The sequence below is a fragment of the Enoplosus armatus genome, chromosome 3, assembly GCF_043641665.1.
Source record: "Enoplosus armatus isolate fEnoArm2 chromosome 3, fEnoArm2.hap1, whole genome shotgun sequence".
In the NCBI taxonomy this organism is placed as follows: domain Eukaryota; kingdom Metazoa; phylum Chordata; class Actinopteri; order Centrarchiformes; family Enoplosidae; genus Enoplosus; species Enoplosus armatus.
The window spans coordinates 17,966,170-17,985,728 of record NC_092182.1 but is presented as its reverse complement, the minus strand read 5'-3'; the positions used below and the strand labels follow the sequence as shown (position 1 = coordinate 17,985,728).

The following is a 19,559-nucleotide window of genomic DNA, read 5'->3' as shown; positions in this document are numbered from 1 at the left end:
GGAAAGGTGGGAACATATGGCACTATGGGAAACTGAATTTACACCTCTAAAGAGGTGCTTTTTTACACAAATATTAACAACCACTTGTTTTGAAAACCAGGTATCTCCAAAAATTGGTGACTGTGAATTTTAAAGGGTAACTCCACTGATTTTACACATGAAGGTCAGTTTATTCCTCATGAGGAGTACTACACACCTTGTGAAAACAGCTGTATAATGTCTTCTGTATAAATCTCAGGGTTATCTCAGCAACTAAATCAATGGAACACCTCTTTAAGTGTTCCTTTATAAGTTGAGAACATTTTCTTACTTTATTAACCATTGAAAAACCCATCTACAACAAATGCATTGCTTTTCTTGAAACAGCCTTGCACTCATGAAAAATTGACTTTTTGGAGGCACATGGTTTTCACAGGTCAGCAACAGTGTGGTCAGCTGCAAATTAAAATACAACAACAATGAGGACTGGCCCAGATCTTCAGCTAGATAATAATTTGTTAAATATTACCACAAACGTATTATCCTCAATAACAGCGTACAATCTTCTAATGAGATCTGACATTGTATGTATTGTATTGACAATGACCTATATAATAATTACACAAGGTAATAAAGCCATTAGTCTATGTAAAATGCAAAGATACATTGGAATCAATCAAAAAATAACTGATTCTTTCCTTATTTCTGTGTGTTTTAAAGCACATTTCTATATGTCACCAGCATTCAGAACTGTGGTATTATAGATAAGAGTGCTTACTCTGGCACCAGGCAGACCAGACTCTCCAGGACGGCCGGGGTCACCATTGGCACCCTTGGGACCACTGGCACCAGAGGGTCCACGCTCACCAGGGGCTCCCTGTGCGAGGAGAGAGAAGATAAAACAGGGGTCGGTCACTCAGTTAATCACTAAGGAGGGCGACACTTCAATTCTCAAACCCCAGGGGAAATAAGTTTCCTTTTTAACAGTGTGAAGAGTTTCATTGACCTGCTGGAGATGAGAAGATTAAAGTCTGACAGATTCATCTTGGTATAAATGAAATTGTGCGGGGAAGATAATGTTAAATGAGTTGCTGGCTTTGCCAATATGGGACATGTAGGTCACTAGTGCATGATGGGTTTTTGAGCTATGCTGCCATCTTGTGGCCACCTGGTGGAGGTACATGCATCACTGCTGCCTGTGGATGAGCTTCAGATGAAGTGATGAAGAAACAGGATGAATTTCACTCTTTTCCCTGGAAATATGATTTATTATGTACTTCATTAACTCGTCAGTGAGGGTGCTGATCTGATTTCAGTGTGAACCTTGAAGAGGCACTTCACTTATTACACGCCTCATCAAATACACAATATCAAAACAGTACGCCACTTTCTGCCGTTTCGCTTGATTTAAGAATTACTATGAGTTGATGAGGTGAGAAATTAAAGAGTCAAACAAAGGCTCAGTGAATCTTTTGCCAAATGATGTTAAGTGCTTCATTCACTTATTTTTTCATTTGACCTGACCACAGCGTGGTCAGATATGAATAATGACTCGTGCTCTTTAGTAATTCCCATAAGATAGATATAGCTAAAAGACAGAACTCCAACTCAGTTTTGCGCTTTTAAATGCTAAATATCTGTACACAGATCAATTAAAGCTACAGCTATGAAAATGAGAAACCTTTGGTGTTTGTCTTTACAAATTAAATGCCTCTGAAAGACATTTGTTCTATGTTGTTGACATTATAACCAACAACAAAACAAGTATAAATGTTTTGCATTGATCAAACACATAAAAATAACAATTTTGGTTATAGATTAATCAAAGTTTGAGCTTTATGACTTTTATTCTAGAGAGCGGATGTGAGGAGGCAGCCTAAAGGTGGAAATATTCAGTTTCAGGGGCATTTTGCTCAGTTTCTGTGAAAATGGTGGGTTAGTCACATTCACTGGATCAACTGCAACAGACAAAAGAAAAGTCCCACCCGATTCTGCACACCATCCTTAGGGCCTTAAGTTGTGTGGAAGTGGATTCATTTGAAGCCCAAAGAGTGCTGACTCTCTGCAGAGACTTACACTTATGTGCGGCAGATTTATTCTGATAACACTATAGTTACTAGAATAGGAGAACCTTATCTTTCCGTGGTTGGATTTGAAGGTCAAACTGAGTGAAATTGAATTACAATTCATGGTGGTGTAATTTCTAAGCAGTACAAATCCTACAATATCTACAGTACAGTAACATTGTGATTAGGTGATTTAGAAATGTTATTTTCTCACTGCAGCAGTCAAAAACAAACAGAAACCCAGTGAGAATATTGGTCATTGTTAAGAGCAATTTCCAAATGCAATATGCAACAGATGGAATACGTTAATTGGCAGTTTCACAGATTTACACCCGTGACTATTGACGCATCAGCTGCATACATTTCCTTATCTCTTCCTTCCTCTGTCAGATCTGTGTCCTCTGAAAGCATCCATGTTCATTTTCTCTTTCAGTGCAGATTTTCTGTTCCTACAGCAATAATAAAACCATTTCTCAGGAAAGAGTGTAAATGTGGTGATACTCACCTTGGGACCAGCCAGACCGTCTTGACCGGGGAAACCACGGTTACCGGGGGCTCCCTACACAGAAAACACACACAAAAAACAGATTATGATCAATATAACAACAATATTTAAGTCACTGAATGTCACTGGTGGTCCCAGGTGGTGACCAACAAAATGAGGAAAAGTTGAATTTGATTGAATTACTTATACTCTAACCAATATTATCTCCAAATGTGCAATATACACTCTAAATCATCACTGATTCAACAGCAATGAGAACTTTTAAATACTAAGTTTGTGGGACAAAATGTTATCACATGTGTATATTAAAAGATCTGTAACATATACATATTTGACAACCTTTGATCTACGAATCTACAAATAAAGACAATGTTGCCAGGCTGTAAAATAATTGTTTTCAAGCCATTTGATGGTACTCACTCTCTCTCCAGGAGGTCCGAGTGGTCCAGCAGCACCAGACTCACCCCTGGGTCCTCTCTTGCCCTCTTCTCCTAGTGGGCCAGGAGCTCCCTGAAGACCAACTGGTCCCTGGAGAACACATCAGAACATGTTATCACAGGAAGAAAGAAATTAAATATAAATGAACTATTGTAACGATTGCACATGCAACTATTGACTGAGGAAAACTGTTTCATCACCAGGAAAAGAAGCTCATTACTTTGGGTTCATATGTTTTGTATTTCTCAGACTACATGAGAAACCTTCAGAAGTACTGCATACACTCAGATAATTTGAAGTATCTAGATTTTGCTGATTTCAAATTTACTTGATCTTAGAAGAGATTATCCACGTTTATTATTTGGCTAGACACTATGTTCACAGTAGATATCAATGTTTGGATTTAGTTGAATAGGTGAACAATTAGGGAATACAGGGACAAGTCAAAGAAAAGAAAAGAAAACTCACAATTTCTCCTTTGGGTCCAGCCTCTCCCTTGAACCCTGGAATACCGGGGTCTCCCTAAACAATAGTAACAGATAGACAGAGAGACAGACAAACAGAAAGACAGGTTGTTGTTATTTGGAGCATGAAATGAACAGCAAATATACATTGCAACTGGTAATAAACTTGGACCTAAAAGGTTTCCAAGCAACACAACTCTGGTTAATGAATGACTCAATGAGCACATACAGATGTTCCTTTTGGCCCAAGAGGTCCAGTTGCTCCCTGAGGCCCGGGAGGCCCACGAGGTCCAGGGAAACCAGGGGCACCAGCGATACCAGGAGCACCCTACAGAGAAAGATAGAAATACATGACGTCACTCAATCATCCATCTGAATCTTAAGCGAATAACATTTCAGTGTAACTTTCAAAGTGAATTCTCCTTTGCTGAATGTAAATAAGAAGACACTGGCCCATTGTTGCTAAGCTGGTATAAAAGAGTGGCTACTACGAACTACAAAGTCATCACCTGCACTTACAATAGTAAGGTGGCAGTTTGAAATACAGACAAATAAGAGTTTTAAACTTACAGCTGATCCTTTGGATCCGGGGATACCATCAGTACCAGGGTTTCCCTGTAGAGAAAAAGAGACAAAGCAAGTGAATGCACAGCAGTAATCACAAACTGGCCCTGATTCAGTTATTGTCCTGTGTGAATGATTGCTCTAATCTACAATTTTAATTACAATTACAATTAATTACAATACATCACTTACAGAAGCGCCAGACGGTCCGGGTGATCCAGGAGTGCCAGACTCTCCACGGGGTCCCTGAGCACCCTCAGGTCCGCGAGCACCAGTAGGACCAGCTTCTCCCTGGTTAGCAACACAGAAAGAAGAGAGATTTAGATTTAGACTCTTAGCCAATGGGCCATGTATTAGGAAAGAAGAGGAGATGAGATTCGACCAGAACTCAAACATGCAACAGTTAAATCTGGTAAGATACAAAACACAACCATAAAAGTAGAAACACACTAAGGCATTGCAAATATGTATTTCAAGCGATTAGCTTTTTCTGTTAAAAATTAAGTAAGAAAACAGCTAAATAACTTGAAAATCACTATTTTAAAAACAAATGCGTAAAACATGAAAGAGGCACTCATCTGATAAAAACAGAAAGTAGTGCGCTGCAAGGGTGTCAATATCATAAAATATGAAAATGTCTTTCATACTGCAAATAACAAAGTTCTTAGTAAGATCCAGGATCTATAATGGGGAAATACAAACTACTGAGACAAGACATTGCTTCCTGTTGCGACCACGACTTTATTCAACATCCTCACATTTGCTATCTGCATCAAATGCCACTTCAAGCAGGTTAAGGTAAGGGGAAACACATATCGACAGGGAAACAAACTTGGACAAAACACCGGTGTTACCTGAAAATTAGTTTTGACGGCTTGGGGACGCTGCAACTCTGCTAAGTAACGTTATTTGCTGTTTCTGCTGACATTGTACAGCAAGTCAGGAGTGGATGTCTGCTGGCTCTGTTTCGTCAGAGTTTGCGTGCTTATGGCTGCAGATCATTGCTCGACTTCTGCTGCTGGCTGCTGATTTCTGATCTTGCGTTATTTGGAATTAATAGTGAGTTTATTCCTTGTGGTGTCTGAGCTCATTTATATTTTGGTTGTGCATTGTGAAACTGTCATGCTGTTAGTTGACATAGTGATTAAATATGTTTGATTATTATTATTATGAGTTGTGGGCTGAATTGGTTTTGTGGCATGTTTCTCCTTGTAGCTGTTGTCTTGCACACAGGCCATTTATTCACATAATTATTCCCCTGTAATAGTGGCTTGATGGGAAACTACATGGCTCTTCTCATACATAATATGAACAGCCACATAATCATTTTCTTCACACACTTCATATTCAGAGACATTTTTCAACTCAAATTAAAGTATTTATGTGACATCTTGTTTATTATTCTTCATACACTAATTACATATAAATTGTGCTGTTCTATGTTTTATGCTGCTGCACTCATTGCCAACCTCTAATGTTTTGTCATCTGCTGCATTTCATAATAAGAAATGATGATTTTAACTTGCAAGTTGATAATTATCTGCATTTTAGCCTGCTGATGAATATCAGATGAAAAGCTGGGTTTAGGTCCGATTCACTAAGTGATGAGACTATTTACACACAATAAATCTGAGTTGGCTGACTAAAATGAATTAATAGACACACACATTATCAGGCTCAAACAGAAAACAAACCACCACTGAAATGAGAGTTTAAAGCTTATAGCATTTGAATGAACAAAATCATCTAGTGACTGTATTTTCACTGCTGTTACAAAGTGTGCTATCCAAAGCCAGGTGCATAACGTTTTGCAGACCTCCTGGTTCAGGATAAAAATAGGACCTGGGCCACCATTCACAGGAACTATGGACGCTAGCCAGAGATTTTACCACACTGGTGTTCAGCTTTTTCAGCATGTTGGTGAATGGAATTCCTTTGCTATTGGTGCAGGTCTGTAGACTTTGCAGACTCAATACCATGACATAATAGAGTTTGTAAGTATCAGAGAAAATAGTGTGTTGAATTTTTCTTTTCCCTAAGCTCACTGTCGAGGCCAATATTTGACTGGCTCTGTAACTAAAGTGAAAAGCGGGACAAAAGGAGGAACATCTGCCAAAGTTATAAAATTCTCAGCATCTTAGAGGTGATAGCTTGGCTGTCTTGTCTCAATTAGATCTTTTTAGCTCAGGAGCTCGGTTTATACAGTTGAGGTTCAGTTAATTGTGTTGTTTCTGTCTGTCTAGCTTTTTATTGTGTTAGTCTTGGCTCAGTTTGAACTGCAAAGCTTTGCTCATACGGCTCAAAGAGGAAAAGACTAAAACGGGGCTGCATTTCATGAGCTCCTGAAGGTACAGCACAATAACGTAACATGAGATTTTTAACATTCCTCGCCATGGGACACTTCCTAGAATATTATAAAGTCGCACCAAAACACACATCCACACACAGGTCCACAGACTCTCCTACAGACAAACATCAAATGTTTATGGAAGTAATTTGATACGATATATAAACACACACACAGACACACATTTTCACATCTTGAGCCTAGTTTGCCTTGATTACTTCAAGGGAAACTCCTGGGTTTTGTAAAGCGACACTCCACTTGTAATTCCTGAAAGATTTCCCAAGCTATCAAGGGGCTCGAGAAAAGAAAGCAAAACCACCAGCGCTGGGCCCTCGAGCACAGAGCTGAGCCTGTCTGCTGTGCAGGAGGAATAAATCAGATGCAAAGCAGAGAGAGAAAAGAAGAAAAAGACAGTCGGAGGGAGTGGGAGAGGGAGAATAACACTTTTAAACCCCCTCCTCCCTAATTTTCCACACAGATGGAGGCTGAAAGCACTTTTCAATACAGAGCAGCCGTCTCCAATTTCACTAAAGCATTTCAACTTGTCCCCACTACATCCTCCCTGAGCTGTGTGCCGCCATTTTCTGAAACTTCTTGTTTTGATTCAAGAATATCTCATTCTAACTACACAGAAATCACAAAACCCACGTTTTTGCACCGGTTATATCCATATACATCTTTTTGTTTTTGTAGAGAAAAGTCCAAAGTAAGAGGGGGCGGAAGTTCAATTATGCTGACTAGTTTTCTCATAGAAAGGAAGGGACAGACAAAATTACTCACTCTCACTCACAGAATAAACACAACAAAGGTGAAGATGAAGAGGAAGTTGGGGTACTATTTTAGGTAACTTTTGACTTACCTTTGAACCAGGAGAGCCAGGGAAGCCTGGAGCTCCAGAAGGACCGACGGGACCCTACAGAGGAAAAGGCAGTCTGTCAGCTCAGCTGTTTCACACATCCAGGTGTACAGGTGTAGAGACTACTGTCTTATTGCAGAGGGGGTTGTGTGTGGAGAAGTGGGGATGGATTTCACACACAGTATTTCTTACTAAATCAACTCAAACTAAATGATTAAAAAAATTATACTTACTGGGGGACCAGCAGGACCGGGCAAACCATCATTTCCACGTGCTCCCTGAATAAACAATACATTATCAACACGTGGCATCAAAATCTTTGGTCCTCATTTTTTGATTAATAATGGAACTACTTTTCACAAACTATTCAAATCAAGAAACTGGTGCAGAGCAGTAAGAGATTACACCTGATAAGCTGAGGTTAACTCCTCTGAATTACAGTGCAATTATTACCAAGAGCCATCAAGAGACACACCTTTGAATTACAGTACATTGCAACTCTGTAGTAGACACTAATAAAGCAAAGTGAAACATCTAATCCATGTGTTGTGAATCAGGTGTTAAGTTTTAGATAGAAAGATGACACTCACAGCAGCTCCACTGGGTCCAGGACGGCCTCTCTCACCAGGCAAACCGCGAGGTCCCTGTGTGGGTTAGGAAGAGGACAAGAAACAATCAGTTTACCATTATAATTTTTTTTTTTTCACGTGTTGTTGTGATTTCCAGAATTACTCACCATCGGTCCAGGAGCGCCATTCTCTCCGGGAGCACCAGCCTCACCCTGAAGATGGGAACATATATTTAGCTGTTAGTATGGCAAGAAAACCGTAAATAAAGACAGTCAATGGTTCATTTGAACTACTCTTCCTGGAGTCTATATACAGTTTACATTTGATGGAATATTCGCCAATTAACTATCAGTGAAAAATCACGTCATACTGATTTGTTACTGATATTTTGGGTCACCACAGTCAACACAGAGAGACATAAACAAACAGTGAAGTGGTGCCGTAATTAACTGGAACACAGCAGGTTCACACAGAATAAAATCCTACCTTAGACCCAACAGCTCCAGTCTCTCCCTTTGAACCATCAAGACCTGGATAACCCTAAATGAAAGAGCAGAGAGACAGTTAGGAAAATATTGCAATAAGAACGCAAATAACCACCTAATTTTCCTGGAAATCATTAATAGACAACAAACACACTCACTCTGTGTCCCTTGATGCCAGGCAGGCCAGGAGTTCCTGGGAATCCACGAGCTCCCTTTGATGCAAGAGGAGAGATGATGCAGGAGATAAATATACAGTAGAGAGAAAGAAGATGAAGCTGAGAGTTTAAAATAATGTTGCTATCAAGATTTCCTCCTCTGGTTGGGAACCATTGGGAGTTTTATCTATTGAAATCCAAACAAAAAATGGTCTGATTCTCGTCTTGAGATCATAAATGACTCCATTTGAAACTCACAGTATTAAAGTAATTTTACAGATTTGAACACTCAGAAATGCTCTGTACAGTAATCCATCATTACCGTAAGCTATGGTGAGAGCTGCTTTACTGTATAATCAATGTGAAGTGAAATGTAAAAACACACTGGAGATTTGAGTTCATTATGTTCTTCTGAAGTGACAGCATCATTATAACTGGATGTGAAGTCCATTAGAGTATACCCTTTTCAATTAGTGTATTTATAGGCCACGAATCTGTTTCAACCTGTGAGCTTGTATTAGAAACTAATTTCTCTCAATATATTATCTATAGTATATAAAGTAAGACTCCCCACAGTGAGTCAGAGTGTCAGAGAAATCTCACCTGAGGTCCAGAAGGTCCACGCTCACCTGATTTGCCAGGTTTGCCAGCCTCGCCCTAAAACAGAAACAGAGGAACAGTTATGTAAATGTTTTCTTAAAAATGTGTGAATTCATAAATTACTATTAAAATACTGTATATTTGATGTAGTTGATGTGAGAGTGAGCACTCCTAGTGGACACATTGTGATATGTCAATTAAGCTGCCATCATGTGGCTAAAAATGGAAATTACATTTTGATGTGTTGGGTCACAACAACTGCTAAAGACACTAGTAACTTGTCAGGTTGTTTCTATCTCTGACTGACTGTTACAGTCTGGTAAGCAATATATAATTGAATATGGTAGGAGTCTTAATGTATGGCAGTAATGTCTCATAGTACTGTCATAGCTGCTGTGTTAGCTTAACTAGAATTGCAAAGTCCATGGGCTGTTGATTTGTGAAACAGTATAGACAGTATTTTTTTAAACCACGCATTTTCTATGGAAGTATAGCAGTAATAATACCAAACTAAAAAATATCAGACCCTGTAGATATGGCTCTGAAAGACCGACAAGATGCTGAGCAGTAAACTAGAATAGTTGAGTTTGTAAAAATTCAACATGAGGAGTAAACAGAGACACATAAAAGCAATTTATAATGGAGCCACTGTGATTTACACTATAATAATACCATAAAACAAATAAGAAATGTGTCATGTAAACATTATGTGTCATGGGGTCAACAGAGACAGATATTTTACAGAGTAAACCCAGAATAGGTGGAGGATACTAACTAAACTTCACTTCATGTATCAGTCTTATAATTATATTATAATTTTTTAAGTTTTATAAAGTAGTGACAGACACACTTACATCATCTCCAGGTTTTCCAGAAGGTCCAGGGGGGCCACGGGGACCCATGGGGCCCTATTAGTGAGGCGAAAACAAGCAAAGGTGAGACACAGTTTCCATTCATAACCAACAGAGGGCAACATCACACAGACTCTGGGTCTGTGTTCTCTTCCACAGATGCCAAATGAACCACATACACTGTAATTACCATTTGAACTGTATAAGTCAGTGTTATGTGTTTATTACTACATTAATCAAAAGCTGTTTTGGCAGTTATGGCTCACATCAATCAAAATGATATCTTGCTGATCTGAAACACATTGCTTTATAATTAATGGGAGTTTCTCTTTGTATAAAAGCACATAAAAGGAATTACCCTCCTAAACAATGATGGCAATATTACGATTCTCGATGACAGTATTTTTCAATGAGAAGAGATCAGAATCAGCTTGATTTGTAGGCAAGATTAGGCCGAAAAGATGGAACAAATACTTCAATATCCTTGTCCAAAATCCTTTGTACGAAGTTCAGATGTTTTCATCTTTCTCTCTTTCTGTCTGCCAGTTTCTGTCTCAGCTTTTCATGCGTGGTGATGTCTTTTGGTTCTGTCACTATTTTTCCATCTAAATGACCTTTCTCTCACTTTTTCTCTGTGTTAGTCTGTCTTGACTTAGCAACGAACTAGAGACAAAAAAGCTTTTGCTAATTGCTAATGTTGAATAAAAAACTGACCTGCAACAACAGAAGGGATGTTATATTAATATGTTTTCTGCTCTGATGGAAAACACCAGCGTTAAAAATCTTTGTGATTTCAAAGGCTAAAATTATCTCTGGTCTTCACAAACACTTGGCCAACACTGTGACCTTTCTACAACTGTCAAGATATTTTCTGAAAGGAGGCTTGATTTTAATCTCATATAATGATGTGCTGGAACACTTTTAAAAGAGGAGGCACCTCTGAGGCTGCACATCTGAACTCCACAGGAGCAGATTAACACAGCAGCGAGGAGACCCTGCATTGTCTACCTGCTGAGGGAGCGGGAAGGACAGGGGAGGGCGGGTAGTCTGATCTCTGGAAATTTCGTTCGGGGTAAGTCAGGGTGGAAACTACAGGAGGGGTAAGTGAGGGTAGAGAGGGGGCAGAGCTAGGGCAGCAAGGAGGGAGAAAACTAAAAGTGGGATTTGTAAGAAGAACAGAAAATGGAAACGATTGGAAAGGGGTAGGGTCTTCTGTCTGAGAGAGGTTATTTGAGAGGTAGGGAACAGAAATATAACGGGGCAGGAGAGATACAACAAACACTGGAAGCTGTCAGTGAGAAGATGGGTAAAGAAAATTGTGAGAGAGAGATTTTAGGTGGGAGACACTGTAAATGTTGGCTGGTCAAATAGGGACGCATACAGAAGCAAGTGGTGAGCAATGAAAGGTTAGAAAGTGTCAGAAAACGTTTATGGAAATGTAGTACAGCTACAGTGAAGGAGCAGCGGATGAAGTGAAGAAGTGAGGAATGTATATAACATGGTTTTATAGTCTAGTTGTGCCTCACTGTTGTGAGAAACTAGCAAGTTGAAAAAGAAAAGAAGAAGATAAAAAAGGAGAGAAGGTTTATAAGCGATAGAGCAAATATTTATAATAAACCACGTAGCGTGGACTGGGAGAAGGATTAGTTCTCTGTGGGATACTTACAGATTGTCCGGGCTCACCAGCCTCTCCTGGGTTGCCTTGGAAACCTTGTGGGCCCTGGGATGAAGAAAGAGGAGACAGGCTGTTTGAGAAGACACTTTCTTAGGCTAAATTAGAATACAATTACTGCAATCTTTCTAGAGCTTAAACAAATAGTCTATTAATCAATTAGTTTATAGACAGATGAATATTAAACAACTATTTTGATAAGTGAATTACCATTTAAGTCATTTGTTTAAGCGAAAATACTATTATTATTTGTGGTTTTTCTTCATCTTCTATGATAGTAAAATCAAAATCTTTGGGTTTTGTACTGTAATTTGAATATGTTATCTTAAGCTGTAGGAAATCATGATGGGCATTTTTATTAGTTTCTGATATTTTATAGACCATCAGAGCAACTGATAATAAAAATAAATCATTAGTTGCAGCCATAAATCTTACTCGTAATGGAAACTGTTATTGTGTGACAACACTTACATACACTGGTAATGTAACTTATGTAACTGGTTATGGACAACTATTACAAAACTACGCCTTTGTAGTACACTATATCTCTGTGTCTGTCTACATTACAAACTGCAGCTACTCAAAATCACACTACTTCCCTAGAAGTGCCATGTAATTCCTTCTGAGAAAGTCGACCCTGTGTGAATCCTATCTAAAAGCAGTCAAAGGTATCCAAGGGGAAAATACGTCTCTCTGAATGTGGGCTCAGGGTGATTAAAGCATCAAGTTGAGGCAAGTTAGCTGGCGTTGCCTACAACTTAATAGCTTTACTCAGGAGGCTGGGAGGGCTGAACGGGCTACAGGTTGAGCTTGGTTGCGGGAAAGAGCAGAAGAAGGCGGGGTTTGTTTGTTTGTATGTATGTATGTGTGTGTGTGTGTGTGTGTGTGTGTGTGTGTGTGTGTGTGTGTGTGTGTGTGCGTGTGTGTGTGTGTGTGTGTGTGTGTGTGTGTGTGCCAGGAGGTGTAAGCCCAGCAGGCTCTGTGAAAGGTAAATTGTCAGGTGTTCTGCAGTATGCCCGGGTTATGGCATAGGAAAAAGCCCCGGAGCCTGCAGCTGTGAGACCAAAGTATTCTCCTTGTGCCACCTTCCTCTTGAAACAGCACACACTCGCAGTTAAAAGGGGGCTGTGCGTAAACATTTATCTGTCAGCCTTGGAGATTGCAAAGTCACTGGTCATTTTGGGGTCATTATTGTCACTAAATACAGTCTGTAGACAATGTGGCATATGTACGCGGCATCAAGCCGAAGATCAATTATGAGATTTAGCCACGAGTATCCTGTCTGTGACCGAACACAGGATCTTGTCGACAGGTGCGCCCGGCTTGTGGGGCATGCAGGAGGTACTTACAGGTGATCCGGTGGGGCCAGGTGGTCCTCTGGGACCCATAGGGCCCTGAGGGGAAGAAAAGAGAGAAGAGACACAATGTCAGACCAAGGACATATAATCACAGCCTTATAATACACACCGGTTAAGCTACACAAACACATAAAACACACTACTGCACAATTATTTTCTTTTACATTTTGAGTGTGGGCGTTAAGGGGAAAGGACTAGTTTTTGTCCACTTGAATTCTGTCAGAAGCTATAAAAATAAAAAAAAATCACCTGCTTTGGCCTAAAGCTACACAAAACTCAACGGCTCTACTTGTCAAATCCATAAATCGTTTGAAATTCCTCAGCGGCATTTAGACTTTCTCTTGCTCTCAATCCTTCTCTTTTCACTGTCAGACTCCCCCCTTCTTCTTCTCTCAGCTCTTTTTCCCACCTGCTGTGTGTTTCTATAGTTCAAAGGTCACCAGTGGTAGTGCTGTACTCTTCAGAGGAGTGTTTGAACTCTGCATGACTTCATACGCTTTGACATGGAATGAAAAACAACATAATACTCAGCTGTTTGGTTTTGAGAGATATTTTTTCATCCCTAAGATGTTTCAGGCTTCAAAACAGGAGGTGAGAGTTCTTCTCTCGGACTGAATCTTAATCTGCTCCGCGAGAGCTTCTGGTTGGAGTCACACGCCAAAGTAATTTCTACTTCAACTTCACGCATCACTGCTCAGCGAGAGAAAATCACATTCTGTGGAGGTGATGAGCCAAATCCCCGTTGCTTTTTGCTTTCTCTGTCTGCCTCTTTATCTTACACACACACACGCACACACACATACACAGAGAAAATCAGCTGTACAAGGAACGATGGGACCGTAAGAGTGTCGATAAAGTTTTAAAGTTCTTCAGGGGGAAAAAAAAAGCCTTGATTCAAATTAGTTGTGACAGCTTTCCTCTTGGATGAAAACATATTCCTTTCAGTAGGCTTGCTTTTATAAACCCACATTTTAGCATCATGGTTATGCTTTAAAAATCAGGGAGGCAGCCAAAGAAAACGTCACAGCACGGCACAGTGGTCCTCAGAAGCCAATGAAAGTCACCTTTCAGTGGGTGTGGGAAGCCTTCACCACAGTGGGTATAAACTTATCAATGGGGCTCTATATCGTCAGGACTTTCGAATGTGTGTTTGAGGGACATGTGTGCTGTGACGTGTGTGTGTGCATACGTTTCTGTAAGAGCGTTGTTTGAGTGTTTGGTATGTAGGTGCACGGATATGAGTTTGGGGTTCTGAGTAGGTGTATGAGGGGTTATAAGCTTGACATCGGTTCAGTCTGTTCTTTCACTGCAGGCCAAAGTAAACGTGGGCTGGCTTCAAAAAGGACCCAGTATTGTGGCGAGCTCTCAGACAGACATGTGGAAGGACAGTCAGTGGGAGTGAAGCCACACAGACTGCTGCTAACTGCGGGGAGCTGATCGACTCCAGCCGCCCCCACCTCCCCCCTGGCGTCACAAACCTCTGCTGGGTTGAGACACTGCCAAGCTCTCTAAACCAAAATAGCTCCCAGTGTGCTCCTCACTCCATCTCAGGCAAGCTGCCATGCCAGCTAACCGATGGCAGCAGTGGTTTTTCATGGGCTTGAAATATATAATGGCGATCAATGGCTGTTTCCTCAATTTATAAAATGACCCTTCTGTACTCCATGTGAGGCGTTTATTTTCCATCAGGACACAGAACTTTCTTTTCTCCAACACTGGGGGAGAGCGCTCACTTTTTTTTTCTTAATTTTTTCCCAAAAACATAAACAAAGGAGGGGGAAAAAGCATAGGTGATGCTACAAATCGCTGGGATTAGTCTTGAATCATTAGTCTTCCTTGTTTCCCATCCTTGATTATTTTAAATCCTACATGGGTATCTCCTCTCCTGGTGAAGAACGATGATGATGATGATGATGATGTGTCCATCTTGTAGTTTTCATATTTGATAACCATGTGATGCGTCTGTGGTTCTTGTAAGGAAGATGTTTGTGCCCCTCCAGAACGGTAAAAGTGCAGGATCAGCCACAAAGAAACACCACTGGAACTGGTTGGGAAGGGTAGAGTTTCATTCAAAGACACTACAGAAAGGCAGATCCGGGTCTTCAGGTGGAAAAACAGTCTGCCTAATAATTTCTCCTTGCTCCTGACCCCTCCAACACTGGAGCATCCAAGCAGATTCATAACCAGCCGACTGTAAAAAAAAAAAAAAGAAGAAGAACATGGAAGTGGCAGCAGGCCTCATCATCGCTCGCTCACCATTGGTCCTTGCATCACACCCATCTGTGCACCGCCAGCCTTCTCGTCAAAACCACCGGCCATCTGAGCAGCAAAGTTCTGGAAAAGGCAAAAGAAAGGAGAGCATTAAGATTTCAAGATAAACAAAGATTGTTTAGGTCTACATTTGTGACACCTCAGTGAAAAGCTTTCGAGGTCATCTGCTGAATTGAAAAGAGGAGGTGTCACACTGAATGCAGGGTAACACATCTGGTTGGAATAGACTAAAAGGAATGCTTCAAATTGCTTTAAAAGTGAGTTTTGGCGATGTTTCAGCGCCTGTGACGCAAAATCCAAGTATTCATCTTGGAAGCCAAATGTGTTGTCACTGATGTGCCGAGTTTGGAGGATGCTGTGTCATTTTGGCAGGAGAGAGGATCAGCTTTTAATAGATTGTCAGCAGCAGAGCTCATTATGTGAATCCTGATGCAGACAGAGGAGAGACAGAGGGCATGTGAACAGTTTTCATCTCTCTCGCCTTCACAAAGAGTCTCCTTGTTTCCCCCCCAACCCCCTAAAAAAGCTCCTTCCCTTCCCCTCTCCAAGTCTATCATACTGCCTCCTGCCCTTCCACCTCCCCTCCCCTCAATCCACCTCCTCCCTCCCTTTTCTCCTACAAAGAATGAGAGGCATTTGATCTATTCTCTCTCTCTATATCTACTTGCTGTTGTCTCTCTGCCTCCCCCCAGCGCCAGCAATTTCCCACATCTTTTGTGCTCTTGGATTCTTTCCTTCCTCCTTTTGACCATTCTCTCTGCTTATTCCACCCAGTCAGAGTGAAGCCATTCTTGGCCTTGCATCAGTGTTCAACCTGTCAGCTTCCTGTGTCTGCAGTGAATGCTAACCCCCTACTTGTCATGGGATACTTACTCCACCAAGGCCAGGGGGTCCATTAGGTCCTGGAGGTCCAGGGGGGCCGGGGTTTCCGGGGGTGCCAGGCTCACCATCTCTGCCGCGGGGACCAGTGCTTCCCTGGAATAGATAGAAAATATTAAAATAAATAAAAGCTATTAAAAGGAGAAGAATGTGACCTGAAGTTAGGTCGTAGTGTGTACTTGTCATTTGCAGTGGCTCATACCAAATGTTCTGATTCTTATTTGTAAACTGAAATGACCAAATGATGCAACCTCTTAAGAATAACTCTGATCTGTATATCATTTGCTCCATAAAATGTGAGAAAATAGTACAAAAAACGATATATTTATTATATTTTTCTATCTGCAATGTGCTTTTTGACAACTAAGAACACCGATTTTATATGAAATGTGAATGCAGGTTACATATCCACATATATGACATTTATCAGTGAAAATCATCTGTTTTAATGTTTTAATTAACTATGAACACATCAAGTCAAATGCTATGGGCTTTCTAAGCATATATGTGTACAGGAAAGTGTTAGATAATAATCGTTACAAGTCACCAATGATTAATTTCAGGCCTTTGTGCCAATATTTGAGCTCGGTGGTACTTTGGATAAATCATTACACAGCTGCTGGCAGACGATGCGCCGCTGGACTACATTTGTCAGATACTGTTGACAGAAGCCTAATGCTCAGTTGAGCCTTCTCCAAACTGCACTGACAGTCTACATGAGGGAACTCGACTGCACCTGACCGGCTGGTTTTTGGCTTGTTGAACTGAACCAAACTGTTTAAAGGTTAAAAGAAGAGCTTTAATACTTACACCTTTGCCAAATATGCAATTCAAAACACAATACAGATCTTAGAGGTTGCAGAGCATGCTGATGATTTATCAGACTAAATCAGGTTACCTGGCATACCTCTGTGCATGTAGTGACAAATTACCCTGAAGGGGATCCTGAACAAAGAATGTGTTGAACAGCTAACAGGCTGCGTAACCTCTGCTAGCCAAAACTAAATCCACCTTGTGCTTAAATCTGCATAAACAAGATGTCTACACGACATAAACTCCTCGCCTGCAGCCATTATCACATCCAAGTGTTGTTCCATTAATGCAGTGATCAAAGCCTGGCCCATGCGGCGACACTGATTTCCCACACTGACTGACTGAGGCCTCAGAGAGAAGCAGAGGTTCACACTACGAGTCTCTGACAGGCCCACATCTGTTAAACAACCCAGACCTTAGCAGACCACACGGCCTAATGGAAACGACACATGACGGCTTAGACTGAGCGGCTCAATGAAAGGCTACCATTCTGCAAACCTGCAAGCTATAGCAGAGACCCCATCCACCCACCTTACCCCCACCCCAAAGACCTAAAGCTATCAGGTTCAATAGGACATACTGCGTGGTGTGTTCTAGTTTTTGGCGTGAAAATGAAAATATTTTTTTCTCAAACTGACCTTCTCTCCTTTATCTCCTCTTGCTCCACGGGGTCCTTGCTCTCCTGATGGGCCCTGGTGAACGGGAGACAGAGAAGTAGTCAGTAACTTCAGGAAACAGCTTGGGAGCTCTGCTACTGTTATGTCAGATCAGTTTCCATTTCCTGTCACTGCAACTGGCAATCAAATTTAATACCTATGTAGTTACTCTGAATGCAGTCTCTTTCTTTCTGGAATTCTCTGTACATAAATCAATTTGTAAAGGCTCTCAAAGAACAAAGGAAATGCAGAAATTGGTGCATACCATTGGGCCACTTGGTCCTCTTGGTCCTACAACCTGGGCAAGCGAAGGGAAGAAAATGGAGCAAAGATAAGATGTCAGTTATCTTTTATATGATGTCACCTTTAACATTTAATAGTTATGTAAATGTAGCACATGAAGGCATGTTGGAGTGCACAAAGTGAATACTCTTTATTTACAGGCCCACTACTAAAGCTTACATTTACCAGATGTATTTGCACACGTGAGGTTTAGGTCTCCTTGCACTCGGGGGGCATTATCATTCTCCCATCAAAGCTGGCTTGTTAATTGCTAATCTCTTCGGGCAAAGCATTATGAGAATAAACAATAAACAATGCCTTCTTATTTCCTGCCATGAACTTGTATTCCCTCGGAGGGGTAAAGCATTTCCAGGTGCAGCACTGCAGCAGCAGCAGCAGCAGGAGGAGGGAGTTTACTCTCTCTCTGTTTCTCTCTGAGGATCTTTATGGAGGATTGTATGGAGGCCTTATTGTGCTCGGCTGTCTCCCTGATGAGTGGGCTAACAGACCTCCCTCCTCTCTCTCTGACTCACTCCTTCTTTCTCTCTTAGCCTGGAGGTTACATTTAAGTTATTTGACTTATTTCTCTAATTATTAAAAACTATTATTGCACACGTCCACAGCCAGAGATAATATTCTACCAACAATGGTGGAAAGTAACTAAGTACATTTACTAATTTACTAACTAAGTATTGTACATCAGTACTACTTGACACTTCTACTCCACTACATTTATTTGACAGCTTTCGTTACTGGGTACTTTGCAGCTTGAGATTTTACATACAGAACATATGATGAGCTTATAAAATATGATGTGCTGGTGTGTGTAACAGTATTTAAAATAGTTCAAATTAACAGTAACATGCTACTTACACATTAATGCATCAGTAGTAATAATCTAATTATATATTTAATAGAATGACACAGGGTCCATTGTTTGGAATAAGTACTTTTGCTTTTGATACTTTAAGTACATTTTGCTAATAATACTTTTACTTAAGTGTAATTTTCAATGCAGGACTTTTACTTGTAATGGTGTACAGTATTGCTAATATTGCTTTACTTAAGTAAAGTATCTGAATATTTCCTGCACCACTGGCTACCAATAAGGGGTTGTAAGTGTTTCAAAATATTTTACAAATGAACATTTTCAAAGGAAACTTTTTTTGCAGTGTGGTGTCAACTTACATCGGTAATGTCTCCGGGTTCACCTTTCTGACCCTGATGTTGAAAAGATAAAACATAAAAAAGCATTGGGATTAGAACAACAAAAAGATTATAAATATGTTTTCAGTTATTTGTCTTTTCTCACTAACATTTTATCATCCTGCCCCTAACAGACCATCTGAAAGCACTTTTGAGGAAATTGGTCAACAGCAAAATGTTGTCAATAAGTATCCCCTTCAGTTATCATTAGGCACATAAATATGGCTCACAGTGTCGAGGAGGAAATAACTACCATCCACCTGGCAAAGATTTTTCACATCAAAGTTTCATCTAAATCCATAAAGTACAGGTCCTGCAGCACTGATACCAGTCTGGGATAGATACACATTTAATTGCAGGTCCTGGAGAGCTTAATTTCACACACACACACACACACACACACACAGCACCATGATCACATACAGCAGACATATCCACACACACTCAAAGCATCTTAATATCCTACATTGTCTCACCTTAGCACCAGGTACACCTGTTATGTGGTCAAGCGGATGAGAGGAGAGAAACAGATCACAGTTAGCG

At 40.5% G+C, this 19,559-nt stretch overlaps 1 protein-coding gene across 2 annotated transcripts in view; it reads right to left on the bottom strand.

Moving 5' to 3' along the window:
* The window catches only part of col2a1b (collagen, type II, alpha 1b), a 43,806-nt gene that overhangs the window by 19,330 nt on the left and 4,917 nt on the right, over window positions 1-19,559 (bottom strand). For both annotated transcript variants that reach the window (XM_070902715.1, XM_070902716.1), the window contains 23 exons: window positions 19,493-19,509; window positions 18,999-19,031; window positions 17,794-17,826; window positions 17,511-17,564; window positions 16,054-16,155; window positions 15,166-15,243; window positions 12,901-12,945; window positions 11,546-11,599; window positions 9,883-9,936; window positions 9,032-9,085; window positions 8,432-8,485; window positions 8,275-8,328; window positions 7,956-8,000; window positions 7,810-7,863; window positions 7,453-7,497; window positions 7,223-7,276; window positions 4,209-4,307; window positions 4,023-4,067; window positions 3,682-3,780; window positions 3,457-3,510; window positions 2,971-3,078; window positions 2,551-2,604; window positions 758-856 (listed from right to left, as the gene is read on the bottom strand). In XM_070902715.1, the coding sequence (XP_070758816.1) occupies window positions 758-856; window positions 2,551-2,604; window positions 2,971-3,078; window positions 3,457-3,510; window positions 3,682-3,780; window positions 4,023-4,067; window positions 4,209-4,307; window positions 7,223-7,276; window positions 7,453-7,497; window positions 7,810-7,863; window positions 7,956-8,000; window positions 8,275-8,328; window positions 8,432-8,485; window positions 9,032-9,085; window positions 9,883-9,936; window positions 11,546-11,599; window positions 12,901-12,945; window positions 15,166-15,243; window positions 16,054-16,155; window positions 17,511-17,564; window positions 17,794-17,826; window positions 18,999-19,031; window positions 19,493-19,509 (1,388 nt within the window). The remainder of the gene's footprint in view (window positions 1-757; window positions 857-2,550; window positions 2,605-2,970; window positions 3,079-3,456; window positions 3,511-3,681; window positions 3,781-4,022; window positions 4,068-4,208; window positions 4,308-7,222; window positions 7,277-7,452; window positions 7,498-7,809; window positions 7,864-7,955; window positions 8,001-8,274; window positions 8,329-8,431; window positions 8,486-9,031; window positions 9,086-9,882; window positions 9,937-11,545; window positions 11,600-12,900; window positions 12,946-15,165; window positions 15,244-16,053; window positions 16,156-17,510; window positions 17,565-17,793; window positions 17,827-18,998; window positions 19,032-19,492; window positions 19,510-19,559) is intronic.